This window comes from Ranitomeya imitator, chromosome 1 (genome assembly GCF_032444005.1).
Source record: "Ranitomeya imitator isolate aRanImi1 chromosome 1, aRanImi1.pri, whole genome shotgun sequence".
NCBI lineage: Eukaryota > Metazoa > Chordata > Amphibia > Anura > Dendrobatidae > Ranitomeya > Ranitomeya imitator.
Window position 1 is genome coordinate 1,189,105,206 of NC_091282.1, and position 15,996 is coordinate 1,189,121,201.

General features: G+C 45.0%; 1 protein-coding gene across 2 annotated transcripts in view; it reads left to right on the forward strand.

Moving 5' to 3' along the window:
* The window catches only part of EVC2 (EvC ciliary complex subunit 2), a 205,874-nt gene that overhangs the window by 35,990 nt on the left and 153,888 nt on the right, over positions 1–15,996 (forward strand). For both annotated transcript variants that reach the window (XM_069744826.1, XM_069744825.1), the window contains exon 4: positions 2,923–2,979. In XM_069744826.1, the coding sequence (XP_069600927.1) occupies positions 2,923–2,979 (57 nt within the window). The remainder of the gene's footprint in view (positions 1–2,922; positions 2,980–15,996) is intronic.

Here is a 15,996-nt window from a genome sequence, read left to right on the forward strand (position 1 = left end):
AAGCCATGAATTTGTAGCTATAGGGAAATGTGCGGTAAGTCAAAGAGTGCATCCATTAGAACCAAAATGGGTCGGGTAATCTTACATTCAGCTCTACTGAACCTACACGTGAAATAGTACTGGTTGTATGACTCCACCATATGGTGTCCAAATAATATGCAGTATCTAATAATATTACCCGGTGTCCTTAAAGGCAGGGCTGTGGAGTCGGTGAGCAAACCTCCGACTCCTCAATTTCCATGACACCGACTCCAACTCCGACTCCACCAAAATGAGCTCCGACTCCACAGCCCTGCTTAAAGGTATGGTCATTTTTGTTTTTTGAGCTTTAGTTTTATCTGCCTCAACTTCAAAAAAACTTAAATTTTTGACGGATTAATTTTTGCTGAAAAATTTGTAGTTTTTATTGACATATAATGGAGAAACCAATTAGTAAGATCGCTCCCTTCCTGAGTGCACTATTAAATAGAGACACTAGAGAATTGGTCAGCTTGTCATCCATCTATCAATCTACTTGTCGTGACTATATTCCAAAAAAGGGGTATTCCCATTTCCCGACTCAACTCCGGGAACCACATCTCTTCCAAGAATGGGTTGTCGTCTTGCTCCGGTGGAGAGGTGACTTCTCATGGGAGGCTCTCTCGATTGACTTCTATTGTATTTCCGAAAAATGTGGAAGCAAGCTCAACCAGCTTCCATAGATTTCATGGAAATGCACATTTGCAGACACCTTAATAGGCAAAATAGGGTCATGATCTACAGATACAGGTTTGGACTGGCCCACCGGAGAACAGGAGAATCCTCTGGTAGGCCCCTGTGAAGGAGTGCTAATGAGCAGTGATTTTACCCTTCATTCACAATTTGCAGAAAAAGGTATAATCTAATCATTCATTAAACAATCTAGCCAAATTAATATTACATAGAAACAAAAGTAAATTGTCTGTACTAGGGCCAGGTTATTTTTGCATGTAGTGGGCCCCAAGAATCAATGTTACCAGTGGATCTTTGCCAATCCAGTTCAACACTGTTAACAGATATAATATGAAATCTTCTAGAAATAATAAATACTTGAGGAATGATGCAGATCATAGATGATAATTTACTTATATTGTGAGTAGCGATGAGCGAACGTGCTGGGATAAGGTGTTATCCGACCATGCTTGGGTGCTAACCGAGTAACTTTGGTGCGCTCGAAAAATATGTAGGAATCTTCACGGCTGATCGACAGCCACATCACGTGCATGGATTCCCTGTTTGTTAGGCAAACCTTCAATGTTTTATGGCTGTCGAACAGCCACGAGTAGTGTTGAGCATTCCAATACTGCAAGTATCGGGTATCGGCCGATATTTGCTGTATCGGAATTCCGATACCGAGTTCCGATATTTTTGTGCTATACGCACCCCTCCGAAGAACCCTGGCTGTCACCGCTGCAAGCGTCCGCCTCCATTCCTGAGAATGTAGTGAGTGAAGGACCTTCGATGACGTCGCAGTCAGGTGAGCGGTCACGTGAGCGGTCAGGTGACCGGTCACCTGACCGCGACGTCATCGAAGGTCCTTCACTCTCTGCAATTCACAGGAACGGAGGCGGACACTTGCAGCGGTGACAGCCAGGGTCCTTCGGAGGGGTGAGTTAATATGGATCCCAGGGCCTTGAGGAGAGTTTCCTCTCCTTCAGACCCTGGGAACCATCGAGGATACATTCCGATATTTGTGTCCCATTGACTTGTATTGGTATCGGGTATCGACGAGATCCGATATTTTGCCGGTATCGGATGATACTTTCAAATATCGGAAGGTATCGCTCAACACTAGCCACGAGACATACCGGCGCGGAGACTCGAACGTACTTTTCGAGCACGCTGAGGTCACTCGGTTAGCACCCGAGCATGGAGGATAACATCTTATCCGAGCATGTTCGCTCATCACTAATTGTCAGTTTTCAGGACGGGCCATATGTCCTAGTAAGGTATCGTTACATCATCCACTCCTATATGGTATAAAATATACATATTGATGGCACCATATCAAACTATGGCATGGGTAACTAGGGCACTTGGTGGGCAGATCTTGCGGAGGTAAATGCTGCTTAAGTTTCATCATTTTGGATTCTTCTTAACCATTGGGTTATGTGTCCACAGTGAGATTTTGCTGAGTATTTTACACGGTGTATTTTCACTGTGTCAGCATCTGCCAGTTCCAGGAAATTGGATTGAATTTATAGAAATCTCCTTCCTACTGCGCTTTTTTTTAATGACACATAAACTCACCTGCGGAACGTGTCTCAAATCCGCAAGATGCCAATTTCTCTTGCAGGTACGCTGAGTTTTATGTGCATACAGTATTTTCCCCATAGAATTGCATTAGATGCAGAAAAGACACCTGTAAAGAAAATATGGAGGTCCTGAGGCTGTGTCCTCACACTAAGTCCACCGTGCAGTCTCTTGACGTAGTTAATGCAAAAATGCATCCTTTTTCTGCAGCTTAATCCTCAATTGCATTTTTTTAAATCCCTTTTCTTTCGAGTCTGTCATGGCCCATGATGTTTGATGAATTTTGTCCCATTTTTGGAGTAAAATTTTACACAATTCTTGGAAAAAGTTTTAGAAAAGTCCCATGTTAGTCTTCAACTATAAAAATATTAAAGCAGACAGATTTTCTACTACCACGGGGTACTGGAGTACAATTGTTTATAAATTGTGCCAGATAATGAATTGGCCAAAATCATCAGGATAACAAAATCAAAGGACTTGGTCAAGAACTGAAAAAAGCATAGTTTAAAAATGGCTTAAAAATCATCATGAATTTGACACAAATATTGTTTTTGACTTTACATTTTGTATCTGAAAACCTGATCGTGTGAACACATCCTCAGTATTTTTGGGATTATTATTTTTTTTTATTTTATTTTATATTTTTCACAGCCTCGGGATGTTCTCTCATCTGGTTTTGGAGACGTAACTTTCCAGAAATGCGCAACTGTAAGTATTCTTTTGTAATACTATAATAGTAATTTCTTACATAAAGTGACTGCAGACTTGAAGCCTAAGGCCGGCTAACCCCTTTAAAGGGGATCTGTTACGATCTCCAAAAATTGAATTAACTACATTGTAAAAATCCTTGCTACCACTGATTCGGCCACTCTTGTCCTTTTTGAGCTTCGTTACACATTTGTAAAGATATTCAAATTTGTTCCTTCTGTAGGGCAAGATGTGAAATCTCTGTTTTGCATTCCAAGTTGCCGTTTTTTCAGGGTTTTCTCTGGGGGGCGTTCCCTTTCACCCCTCTATCCCAGATGCTGCCAATCACAGCTGGAGACTGCTAGATCAGCTTGACACTGTAGACTTCTAGCTTAAGGACGGACAACCCCATTAAGTTCCCTATTTAGTTTTAAGCTCTCTGGATCGCTCATTCATTGAAAGCACAGGATGGAGTCAGTAGGTTTTCTAGTGTAAGGGCCGAGACTGGCCAATGGATACTGCTGCGTCCCTAAACCCCCCAATACAGGTGTCAATGGGTGTGTGGACATGTGTAGGTGTCATTTGCTGTCACTCTCACACTGCATGCTAAGGTGTCTTGGAGCAAGTTGGGAACTTTTGTTGTCTTGAAGAGTAAACCAGATATTACTAACAAAATAAACTCTTGTTTACTTGGTCTTGAAATTATGTAAAACAGTTGAAGTCTTCATCTGCATTTCATGGGAGAGGCGCAAACATTTCAGTTGACACATATGTTGTGAGGAACATTACTGCAGAATAATGGGTGATGTTGAGGACCTCCATCTTCCTAGTTCAGGGACACACGGGTCAATGTGTTTCGTTGTGACCACTCTGCACTACACTCTGTGGACTACATAAGGGAGCTCCTCCAGCTGCAATACTTTATGGATGTGTCCCAGCCTGGCTGATCCCGTATTCCTTCACAAAGTCCTTAAAAAGTTTCTTGCAGTAGGTGCCTCAACTCGCCTGCTATGAGGAGAAACTTCCTTCCCTGTCGCTTGATAATGAAGGATCGTACTACCTTCTTTTGAGCCTGCTCTTCATTCGCAACAACCCGGTACAAAGAGGCGACTCCATGCTGTGTACGAAGAGAGCCAACACCCCAGTGAGAGCCACTAAATTCTCTGAATGGATCTCACTGGGCGTAAAATTCTGGTGTTTGATGGGCTTATCTCCTCCAATGCTATCCATTCTCCACCCACTCATCAATTTAATTGGTTAATCGCAAGTAGGCGGAGGTTCGGCCATGGATGGGCAGGGTTTCGACCACATCAACGTCATCTTAAATATGTGTTCATTTAGTGTGAACACATACAGTGGGGGAAATAAATATTTGATCCCTTGCTGATTTTGTAAGTTTGCCCACTGACAAAGACCAGAACAGTCTATAGTTTTAAGGGTAGGTTAATTTTAACATTGAGAGATAGAATATCAAAAATAAAATCCAGAAAGTCACATTGTATAAATGATATACATTTGTTTGCATTTTGCAGTGAGAAATAAGTATTTGATCCCTCTGGCAAACAAGACTTAATACTTGGTGGCAAAACCCTTGTTGGCAAGCACATCAGTCAGACTTTTTTTGCAGTTGATGATGAGGTTTGCGCACATGTCGGGAGGAATTTTGCTCCACTCCTCTTTGCAGATCATCTCTAAATCATTAAGATTTTGAGGCTGTCGCTTGGCAGCTCGGAGCTTCAACTCCCTCCATAAGTTTCCTATGGGATTAAGGTCTGGAGACTGGCTAGGACACTCCATGACCTTAATGTGCTTCTTTTTGAGCCACTCATTTGTTTCCTTGACTGTATGTTTTGGGTCATTGTCTTGCTGGAAGACCCAGCCGTGACCCATTTCTAATGTTCTGGCGGAGGGAAGGAGGTTTTCACTCAGGATTTTATGGTACATGGCTCCATCCATTCTCCCATTGATGCGGTGAAGTAGTCCTGTGCCCTTAGCAGAGAAACACCCCCAAAACATAATGTTTCCACCTACATGCTTGACAGTGGGGATGGTGTTCTTTGGGTCATAGACAGCATTTATCTTACGCCAAACATGGTGAGTAGAGTTAATGCCAAAGACCTCAATTTTTGTCTCATCTGACCACAGCACCTTCTCCCAATCACTCACAGAATCATCCAGGTGTTCATTATCAAATTTCAGACTGACCTGCACATGTGCCTTTTTGAGCAGGGGGACCTTGCGGCACTGCAGGATTTTACGACGTAATGTGTTACCAATGGTTTTCTTGGTGACTGTGGTCCCAGCTGCCTTGAGATCATTAACAAGTTCCCCTTGTGGAGTTTTAGGCTGATCTCTCACGTTCTTCATGATCAAGGATACCCCACGAGGTGAGATTTTGCATGGTGACCCAAGTCAATGTCGATTGACAGTCATTTTATATTTCTTCCATTTTCTTACTATTGCACAAACAGTTGTCTCCTTCTCACCCAGCACCTTACTTATGGTTTTGTAGCCTATTTCAGCTTTGTGTCCCTGACATCCTTATCAAGCTCTTTGGTCTTGCCCATGTTGTAGAGGTTAGAGTCTGACTGATTGAGTCTGTGGACAGGAGTCTTTTATAAAGGTGACTATGTAAAACAGCTGTCTTTAATGTAGGTAACGAGTTGATTAGGTATGTCTAACTGGGCTATAGGAGCTAGAACTCTCAATGGTTGGTAGGGGATCAAATACTTTTTTTCTCACTGCAAAATGCAAATAGATTTATATAATTTACAAAATCTGCAAGGAATCAAATGCTTATTTCCCCACTGTGTTTAATAGGGATCCATTTAGGATCCAAAAAAGTTGACTCTTTTTGGTGAGCAGAGCCAGTAAAGCCAGATCACCAAAAAGAGCCGGACTGCCCATCACTAGTAGCTTCTAGTCTTACTCCTCCCCAAACCATGGGCTGGCCTTACAGTTAACCCTGTCCGCCCCTGACTGATAGAAAACTGCATCCTATATGTAGATCAAACACACAATAATAAACAGGTCACATTAGATATAATGACAAGTGTCTTCAGCGAAGGTGTTCAACATCTTCTCCACCTTTACACGAGGGTCGGGAGTTGCCGGCGGTGCGCCTTCTTTTCTTTAAAAGTCTGTATGGAGGAACATGGCACAGCCTGCTACCAGGCAGTTTGGATTTACCAAGCCCTAGGTAAGCCAATCATCATCACGGATGTAAAGTACACAGATCAAATCGTATATATCTGTCTACGCTACGATATGTTTGCACTTGATGCGTTGCTGATTTACGCCATGTCCCAGGAATATGTCATTATTTCCCCTTTTTTATTCAAAAATAATTTTTACTTGGAAATGAAAAAAAAAAAATGACTGTCCCATATAAGCAGGAATATTATAAAAATCATCATTCTTGTATTTTGCATCCTATACATGAACAAGTAATCAGGTATAAGCCCCTACAATACCTCTGAGTATGACAAACACACTTTTCTCAACCTGTGTCCATGGAATTGTATGGATAGACAATGGTGTCGCTGGCAGTGACTGCGCTCCACTCCCACGAGGAGCAGGATTTAATATGGCAGAGCTTTATCAAATCTGTTAAGCCGCGATTGTGACTGGCACAATGGAGATTTTAATCCCTAGGCTGAATTAGGTAGTTATAAGCTTTATATATTTTAGAGAGGGTTTATTTTCTAATTGTCTGCCTTGGCTCAGCATTGAGTAATCCTGCCTCTGCCACTGGAGATGTCGTGACCCGTGTTAATAACTGATGGAAGCTGATGTGAATAGGAATATCTGCCTTTTTTTTTTTACATTTAATTGTCCGATTTTAAGCACAAAGATTTCTTGATGCAGAGTCTGATCCGCCATAACATTTTAACCTAAGATCTAGTATTGATCCAGTGTTCTCTTCATGCATTACCTGCTCTGTTTGTCATCTTGCTTGCTGCGCTCTGCATAGGTAGTGAGCGAAATAACATACTGTAGTTTGAGGTCAGACCCGACTGGAGCGAGATATACTCACAGTATTACATGAATCTGTCACACTCGGGCCTGGAGACCTGCGGCCGGCCCGTCTATACTCGGACCGATTTGAACGGACGTATGAATAAGCCCTTTTTGAAAGCTAGTTCACTGTCTATGCGGAGCATAGCAGCAAATGACCAACTAATCTTGACTTCTGCGCTCTGTGTAGGCTGTGCAGAGCGGGGACTCTCTACGCCACTTCTTCCACCAATCATAGGGAAATAAGGGCACTTACAGGCTTCGGTAGGTGGGGGCAAATGCTCCTGTGACCCTCCTCGCTACATCACTGCTGTCATTGTAAGGGATGATCACCATGATTGAAAAGTTACCTGCTGCTTTAAAAGTTAACTATAATGGGCCTAGAGTAAAAAAAAAAATGGCTCCCAAACTTTACATTGAATAACAAACAGGAAATCCCTGCATGTGTTATGGTTGCCGAACAACCGCAAGACATGCAGTCGTGGGGACTCGAACATATTATTCGAGCACGCCGAAGTCACTCAATTAGCACTCGAGCATTCTCAGATAACACCTTATCCGAGCACGTTCGCTCATCACTAATCGTGTTATTTGTTTCCTTTTTTCTAAATAAACATAATAGTGCAAAAAGAAACTAAAATAATTCCGCATGCAGCCACCACTAGAGGGAGCTCACTGCAGATGGATTTATACCGCTAGTTTGGGATTTAATGACAGCTGTATCAATCTGGCTGCAGAAAAATGCTAGGATTGCACGACAGGAAACAGAGGGAGAAGTTTAATAGTTAAATCCTTCTCATCATTGGCCCCATAGCAGTTCTGTGTGTTCTGCCATTGTGCAGTAGCATAATTATTATTATTATTATTATTTTATTATTATTATACATTTTTATAGCGCCATTTATTTCATGGCGCTTTACATGTGAACAGGGCAAATATAGACAAGTACATGAGTAAAACAAGGAACACACAAGTACAGGAGGAGAGAGGATCCTGCCCGCGAGGGCTCACAGTCTACAAGGGATGGGTGAGGATACACTAGGAGAGGGTAGAGCTGGTCATTCGGCGGTTCAGTAGACTGAGGATCACTGCAGGTTGTAGGCTTGTCGGAAGAGGTGGGTCTTCAGGTTCCTTTTGAAGGTTTCCGTGGTAGGCGAGAGCCTGATGTGTTGGGGTAGAGAGTTCCAGAGTATAGGGGAAGCACAGGAGAAGTCTTGGATGCGGTTGTGGGAGGAAGAGATGAAAGAGGAGTAGAGAAGGAGATCATGAGATGATCAAAGGTTGCATGTAGGTAAGTACCGGGATACCATGTCACAGATGTATGGATGAATCAGGTTGTAAATGACTTTGTATGTCATTGTTAGTGTTTTGAACTGTAGCCTCTGGTCAATAGGAAGCCAATGAAAGGCCTGGCAGAGAGGAGAGGGTGGGGAATAACGGTGAGACAGGTGGATTTGTCGGGCTGCAGAGTTTAGGATGGATTCGAGTGGTGCCAGAGTGTTAGAGGGGAGGCCAGAGAGTAGGAGGTTGCAGTAGTCTAGGCGGGAGATGATAAGGGCATTTACTAGTGTTTTTGTGGTTTCATGGTCAAGGAATGCACGGATCCGGGAAATGGTTTTGAGTTGGAATCGGCAAAAGGAGGCAAGGGCTTGGATATGTGGCTTGAAAAAGAGGGTAGAGTCAAGGAACACCCCGAGGCACCGAGCGTGCGGGACCGGGGAAAGTGAGCAGCCATTGACATTGATGGATAGGTCGGATGGAGGAGTAGAGTGAGATGGGGGAAAGATGATGAATTCTGTTTTGTCCATGTTCAGTTTTAGAAAGCGAGCAGAAATGAAAGATGAAATAGCGGACAGACATTGTGGGATTTTGGTCAGTAAGGAAGTGAGGTCAGGTCCAGATCTGTGTCTCATCAGCGTAGAGATGGTACTGTAAACCATGGGATTCTATGAGCTGTCCCAGGCCGAAGGTGTAGATGGAGAAGAGTAGGGGTCCTAAAACTGAGCCTTGGGGAACACCGACAGACTAGGGGCGAGATGAGGAGGTGGTGTGGGAGTAGGAGACACTGAATGTCCGGTTTGTTATATATGATGAGATCCAGGATAGGGCCAAGTCTGTGATGCCAAGAGATGAGAGAATCTGTAACAGGAGGGAGTGTTCCACAGTGTCGAAGGCAGAAGACAGGTCCAGGAGGAGGAGGACAGAGTAGTGTCTTTTGCTTTTGGTGGTTAGTAGGTCATTGGTCACTTTAGTTAGGGCAGTTTCAGTTGAGTGATGTGATCTGAAGCCAGATTGTAACTGGTCAAAGAGGGAGCAGGAGGAGAGGTGGGAGGACAGTTCAAGATGGACTCGTTCTTCCAGTAGTTTTGAGGCATAAGGGAGAAGGGGTATCGGGCGATATCTGGACACAGAGGATGGGTAGAGGGAGGGTTTTTTGAGGATAGGTGTGATTGATGTATGTTTGAAGGATGAGGGGAAGACACCGTTTGTAAGTGAGAGGTTGAACAGTTGTGTTAGGGTTGGGATGAAGACTTTTGCTAGGTTAGGGATGAGGTGGGACAGGAGCGGGTCAAGCGTGCAAGTGGTGAGATGTGATCTTGACAGAAGGATGGAGAGCTGATCGTCTGTCATGGTGGAGAAGCTGGCTTTGGAACAGGGCTGAGAAGTCAAGAGCAGGAGGAGGAGAGGCATTGGGGGCAGCGGGCCAAAGCTTTTTCTGATGTTATTGATCTTCTGCTTAAAGAAAGAGGCAAAGTCTTCAGCAGAAATGAGAGGAGAGGGAGGAGGTGCTGGGGACGGAGTAGAGAATTGAAAGTGTTGAAGAGCTGTTTAGAATTGTGAGTCAGGGAGGATATGAGAGATGAGAAGTAGGTTTATTTTGCGGCAGTGAGCGTGGACTTGCAGCTGGCGAGGGACTGCTTGTATGCAATGAAGTGCTTAGCTGAAAGAGATCTCTTCCATCTCTGCTCAGTGACCCTGGAAGCCCATCTCAGTTCTTTGGTCAGGCTGGTCAGCCAGGGCTGCCTGTTGATTGTACGAGTTTTTCTATGCGTGAGGGGGGTGGCCAAATCAAGTGTAGCTGTTATTGTGATGTTATAAAAAGTGGCAGCAGTATCTGTGTCATGGAAGGAAGCTATGTGTAATACTATTGTAGGAACTCGAGGATTCTGATAGCGTGGGGCAATGAACAGAGACGGGTTTCTTTAGTGCAATAGTGTATTTGTACAACAGCAATAACACCCAAAACAATATACTGATAACTCGCAGTGACCTGAAATGAAACAAGTCCTTGAAACATATACAGCAAATCGGCAGAGTTCTTAAGGCAGAGTCCTCAGCAAGGTGATCAAAAGGTGAGTGTGACAGGTGACGTGGTGGCAGATCCAAAACACTGTCGGTGCAGAAAGAGTCAAATCCAGGTATGAAGTAAACACAGGGAAGTCCAGAACAAGTCCACAAGTTAATCCCAGGCGTGGCATGAATGTGATGGAGGTGCCTCACTCTGGCTGGATGCGTTTGTTAGTGGGACTATTGAACGGTAGCCTGACGGAGGCTTACCGAACCATTGACTTACAGCGGAATCGGGATTATAACATTGTAAAGCAGACTATCCTGGATTACCATGCTATCACCCCAGACTCATATAGGGCCAAGTTCCGAGACCTCCCATGCACTACGGGGGAATCGTTTAGGATGTATGCACATAAGATGCACATAAGATGTCCCAGGCATGTCAGAGATGGCTGGAAGCAGAAAACGCCTTTACTGTGGAAGATGTTATACAGGCGTTCCTTATAGAACAATTTCTTGCCAAGTGTCCCGCAGAGGTATGGAAATTGGTCCGAGAGCACACGCCGTGTACCGTGGATAGAGCTGCAGCCCTGGCCGATGAAGCCATTACTATCCGACCGCAATGGAGGAGGCTTCTGGACAATGAACCACGGCCTTCTCCCGCACCCCGACCCCTCCGATTATATCTGCCCTTCCACCTAGTCGCAAGCTGATGACAATCACGCCTCACAATCCTGGGCCCCAACAGTTCCGACCATGACCTGGGGGTATCACAGAGAGGAGATGTTATGGGTGTGAGCAACCATTTGCAGTCTAGCTCTCCCTCAATGATTCGGAGAGATCATTTCCCATCATTCCCCACTCTGCCTGCCGCTGACACTGCGGGTGCGCGATGATGTCATATCATCGCGCACCTGCTGTTTGACCAGGCGGGCAGACTGCAGCTGTTGAGACCGGAGCCTGGAGCAGCGCGGGGCAAGAGGAAAGGTGAGTAGAGTGGTTTTTTTATTATTATTATATATCAATGAGTGTTAACTGGATTGTGGGGCTATTGGGGGCGGGGGCTGCATTACATTCTATGGGCGCTGGCTGCATTACATTCTATGGGGGCTGGGCTGGATTACATTCTATGGGGCTGGGCTGCATTACATTCTATGGGGCTGGGCTGCATTACATTATATGGGGGCTGTGCTGCATTACATTCTATGGGGGCTGGCTGCATTACATTCTATGGGGCTGGGCTGCATTACATTCTATGGGGCTGGCTGCATTACATTCTATGGGGCTGTGCTGCATTACATTCTATGGGGCAGTGCTGCATTACATTCTATGGGGGCTGGCTGCGTTACATTCTATGGGGGCTGGCTGCATTACATTTTATGGGGACTGGCTGCATTACATTCTATGGGGGCTGTGCTGTATTACATTCTATGGGGCTGGCTGCATTACATTCTATGGGGGCTGGGCTGCATTACATTCTATGGGGCTGGGCTGCATTACATTTTATGGGGCTGGGCTGCATTACATTATATGGGGGCTGTGCTGCATTACATTCTATGGGGGCTGGCTGCATTACATTCTATGGGGGCTGGCTGTATTACATTCTATGGGGGCTGTGCTGTATTACATTCTATGGGGGCTGGCTGTATTACATTCTATGGGGGCTGGCTGTATTACATTCTATGGGGGCTGGCTGTATTACATTCTATGGGGGCTGGCTGTATTACACTCTATAGTGGCTGTGCTGCATTACATTCTATGGGGGCTGGCTGTATTACATTCTATGGGGGCTGGCTGTATTACATTCTATGGGGGCTGTGCTGCATTACACTCTATGGGGGCTGGCTACATTACATTCTATGGGGGCTGGCTACATTACATTCTGTGGGGGCTGGCTGTAATACATTCTATAGGGGTTGTGCTGCATTACATTCTATGGGGACTGAGCTGTATTACATTCTATGGGGGCTGGCTGCATTAAATTCTATGGGGGTACAGTTGAATGCAATGATGGAGGAGAGAGCGTCTGCTGTCGCTCCCTCTCCCATCATTCCCGCTCTGCCTGCCGCTGACACTGCGGGTGCGCGATGATGTCATATCATCGCGCACCTGCTGTGTGACCGGGCGGGCAGACTGCAGCTGTTGAGACCGGAGCCTGGAGCAGCGCGGGGCAAGAGGAAAGGTGAGTAGAGTGTTTTTTTTATTATCTATATATATAATTGCCTAAGGGTTTTTCCATCTGTCTGTCTTTCTGTCTGTCTGTCCTGGAAATCCCACGTCTCTGGTCGAGGCCTGGCGGCCTCGACCAATCAATCAGCGACGGGCACAGCGACGATGATGTCATAAAGGACATAGAAATCCCATGTCTGATTGGTTGAGGCCGCCAGGCCTCGACCAATCAGCGACGGGCACAGTATCGACGTAGATGTCATAATGGTTGCCATGGCGACGATGATGTCATAAAGGTTGCCTCGACCAATCAGCGACGGGCACAGTCTGCCGAGAATTCTGGAATCATCATTGTCCATATACTACGGGGACATGCATATTCTAGAATACCCGATGCGTTAGAATCGGGCCACAATCTAGTTATTATATATCAATGAGTGATAACTGGATTGTGGGGCTATTGGGGGCGGGGGCTGCATTACATTCTATGGGCGCTGGCTGCATTACATTCTATGGGGCTGGGCTGCATTACATTATATGGGGGCTGTGCTGCATTACATTCTATGGGGGCTGGCTGCATTACATTCTATGGGGCTGGGCTGCATTACATTCTATGGGGCTGTGCTGCATTACATTCTATGGGACTGGCTGCATTACATTCTATGGGGGCTGGCTGCATTACATTCTAAAGGGACTGGCTGCATTACATTCTATGGGGGCTGTGCTGTATTACATTCTATGGGGCTGGCTGCATTACATTCTATGGGGGCTGTGCTGCATTACATTCTATGGTGCTGGCTGCATTACATTCTATGGGGCTGGGCTGCATCATATTGTATGGTGGCTGTGCTGTATTACATTCTATGGGGCTGGCTGTATTACATTCTATGGGGGCTGGCTGTATTACATTCTATGGGGGCTGTGCTGCATTACATTCTATGGGGGCTGGCTGTATTACATTCTATGGGGGCTGGCTGTATTACGTTCTATGGGGGCTGTGCTGCATTACATTCTATGGGGGCTGGCTGCATTACATTCTATGGGGCAGTGCTGCATTACATTCTATGGGGGCTGGCTGCGTTACATTCTATGGGGCTGGCTGCGTTACATTTTATGGGGACTGGCTGCATTACATTCTATGGGGGCTGTGCTGTATTACATTCTATGGGGCTGGCTGTATTACATTCTATGGGGGCTGTGCTGCATTACATTCTATGGGGGCTGGCTGTATTACATTCTATGGGGGCTGGCTGTATTACATTCTATGGGGGCTGGCTGTATTACATTCTATGGGGGCTGTGCTGCATTACATTCTATGGGGGCTGGCTGCATTACATTCTATGGGGGCTGGCTGTATTACATTCTATGGGGGCTGTGCTGTATTACATTCTATGGGGGCTGGCTGTATTACATTCTATGGGGGCTGGCTGTATTACATTCTATGGGGGCTGGCTGTATTACACTCTATAGTGGCTGTGCTGCATTACATTCTATGGGGGCTGGTTGTATTACATTCTATGGGGGCTGGCTGTATTACATTCTATGGGGGCTGTGCTGCATTACATTCTATGGGGGCTGGCTACATTACATTCTATGGGGGCTGGCTACATTACATTCTGTGGGGGCTGGCTGTATTACATTCTATAGGGGCTGTGCTGCATTACATTCTATGGGGACTGAGCTGTATTACATTCTATGGGGGCTGGCTGCATTACATTCTATGGGGGCTGTGCTCTATTACATTCTATGGGGGCTGTGCTGCATTACATTCTATGGGGACTGAGCTGTAATGCTGGATACAGCTGTAATTATATGTTATACTAGCTGAAGAGCCCGGCATTGCCTGGGCATAGTAAATATCTGTGGTTAGTTATAGCACCTCACTTCTCTTATTTTCCCATCACGCCTCTCATTTTCCCAATCACATCTTTCATTTTCCCCCCTCACATCTTTCATTTTCTCCCTCACACCTCTCATTTTCTCCCTCACTCCTCTCATTCCCCCCTAACACTTGTCATTTTGACCCCACATCTGTCTTTTTCCGATCACTCCACTATTTTCTCTCAATCCTCTCATTTTGCACTCACACCTTTTCATTTTCACCTCACACCTCTCATTTTCACCTCAGTATATACATGTTTGTCAACTCCCTTATATATAGTATACACCTGTATGTCATCTCCTGTATATAGTATATACCTGCTGTGTGTCATCTCCCCTGTATATAGTATATATCTGTGTCATCTCCTCCTGTATATAGTATATACCTGTATGTCATCTTCTATTTATAGCATATACCTGTATGTTATCTCCTCCTGTATATAGTATATACCTGTAGGTCACCTGCACCTGTTTATAGTATATACCTGTGTGTCATCTCCTCCTGTATATGGTATATACCTGTATGTCATCTCCTCCTGTATATAGTATGTACCTGTATGTCATCTCCTCCTCTATATAGTATATACGTGTGTGTCATCTCTCCTGTATATAGTATATATCTGTGTGTCATCTCCCCTGTATATAGTATATACCTGTGTGTCATCTCCTCCTGTATTAGACCTCGTTCACACGTTATTTGCTCAGTATTTTTACCTCAGTATTTGTAAGCTAAATTGGCAGCCTGATAAATCCCCAGCCAACAGGAAGCCCTCCCCCCTGGCAGTATATATTAGCTCACACATACACTTAATAGACAGGTCATGTGACTGACAGCTGCCGTATTTCCTATATGGTACATTTGTTGCTCTTGTAGTTTGTCTGCTTATTAATCAGATTTTTATTTTTGAAGGATATTACCAGACTTGTGTGTGTTTTAGGGCGAGTTTCGTTTGTCAAGTTGTGTGTGTTGAGTTGCGTGTGGCGACATGCATGTAGCGACTTTTGTGAGATGAGTTTTGTGTGGCAACATGCATGTAGCAACTTTTTGTGTGTCGAGTTGCATGTGACAGGTTAGTGTAGCAAGTTGTGTGCAGCAAGTTTTGCGCATGGCGAGTTTTGCGCATGGCGACTTTTATGTGTGGTGCCTTTTGAGTATGTGCAAGTTTTGTGTGAGGCAACTTTTGCATGTGTTGCAACTTTTGTGCATGTGGCAATTTTTCCGCGTGTGCAAGTTTTGCGTGTGGCGAGTTTTCCATGAGGTGAGTTTTGCACTTGTGGCGAGTTTTGCGTGAGCCTAGTTTTTGCATGTGGTGAGTTTTGCGCGTGGCGACTTTTGTGTTTAGACTTTTATGTGGCGAGGTTGGTGTATGTGTGGTGAAATGTGTGCTGAGGGTAATTTGTGTTCAAGCACGTGGTATTGTGTGGCGCATTTTGTGTGTGTGTTCATATCCCCGTGTGTGGTGAGTATCCCATGTCGGGGCCCCACCTTAGTAACTGTACGGTATATACTCTTTGGCGCCATCGCTCTCATTCTTTAAGTCCCCCTTGTTCACATCTGGCAGCTGTCAATTTGCCTCCAACACTTTTCCTTTCACTTTTCCCCATTATGTAGATCGGGGCAAAATTGTTTGGTGAATTGGAATGCGCGGGGTTAAAATTTTGCCTCAAAACATAGCCTAT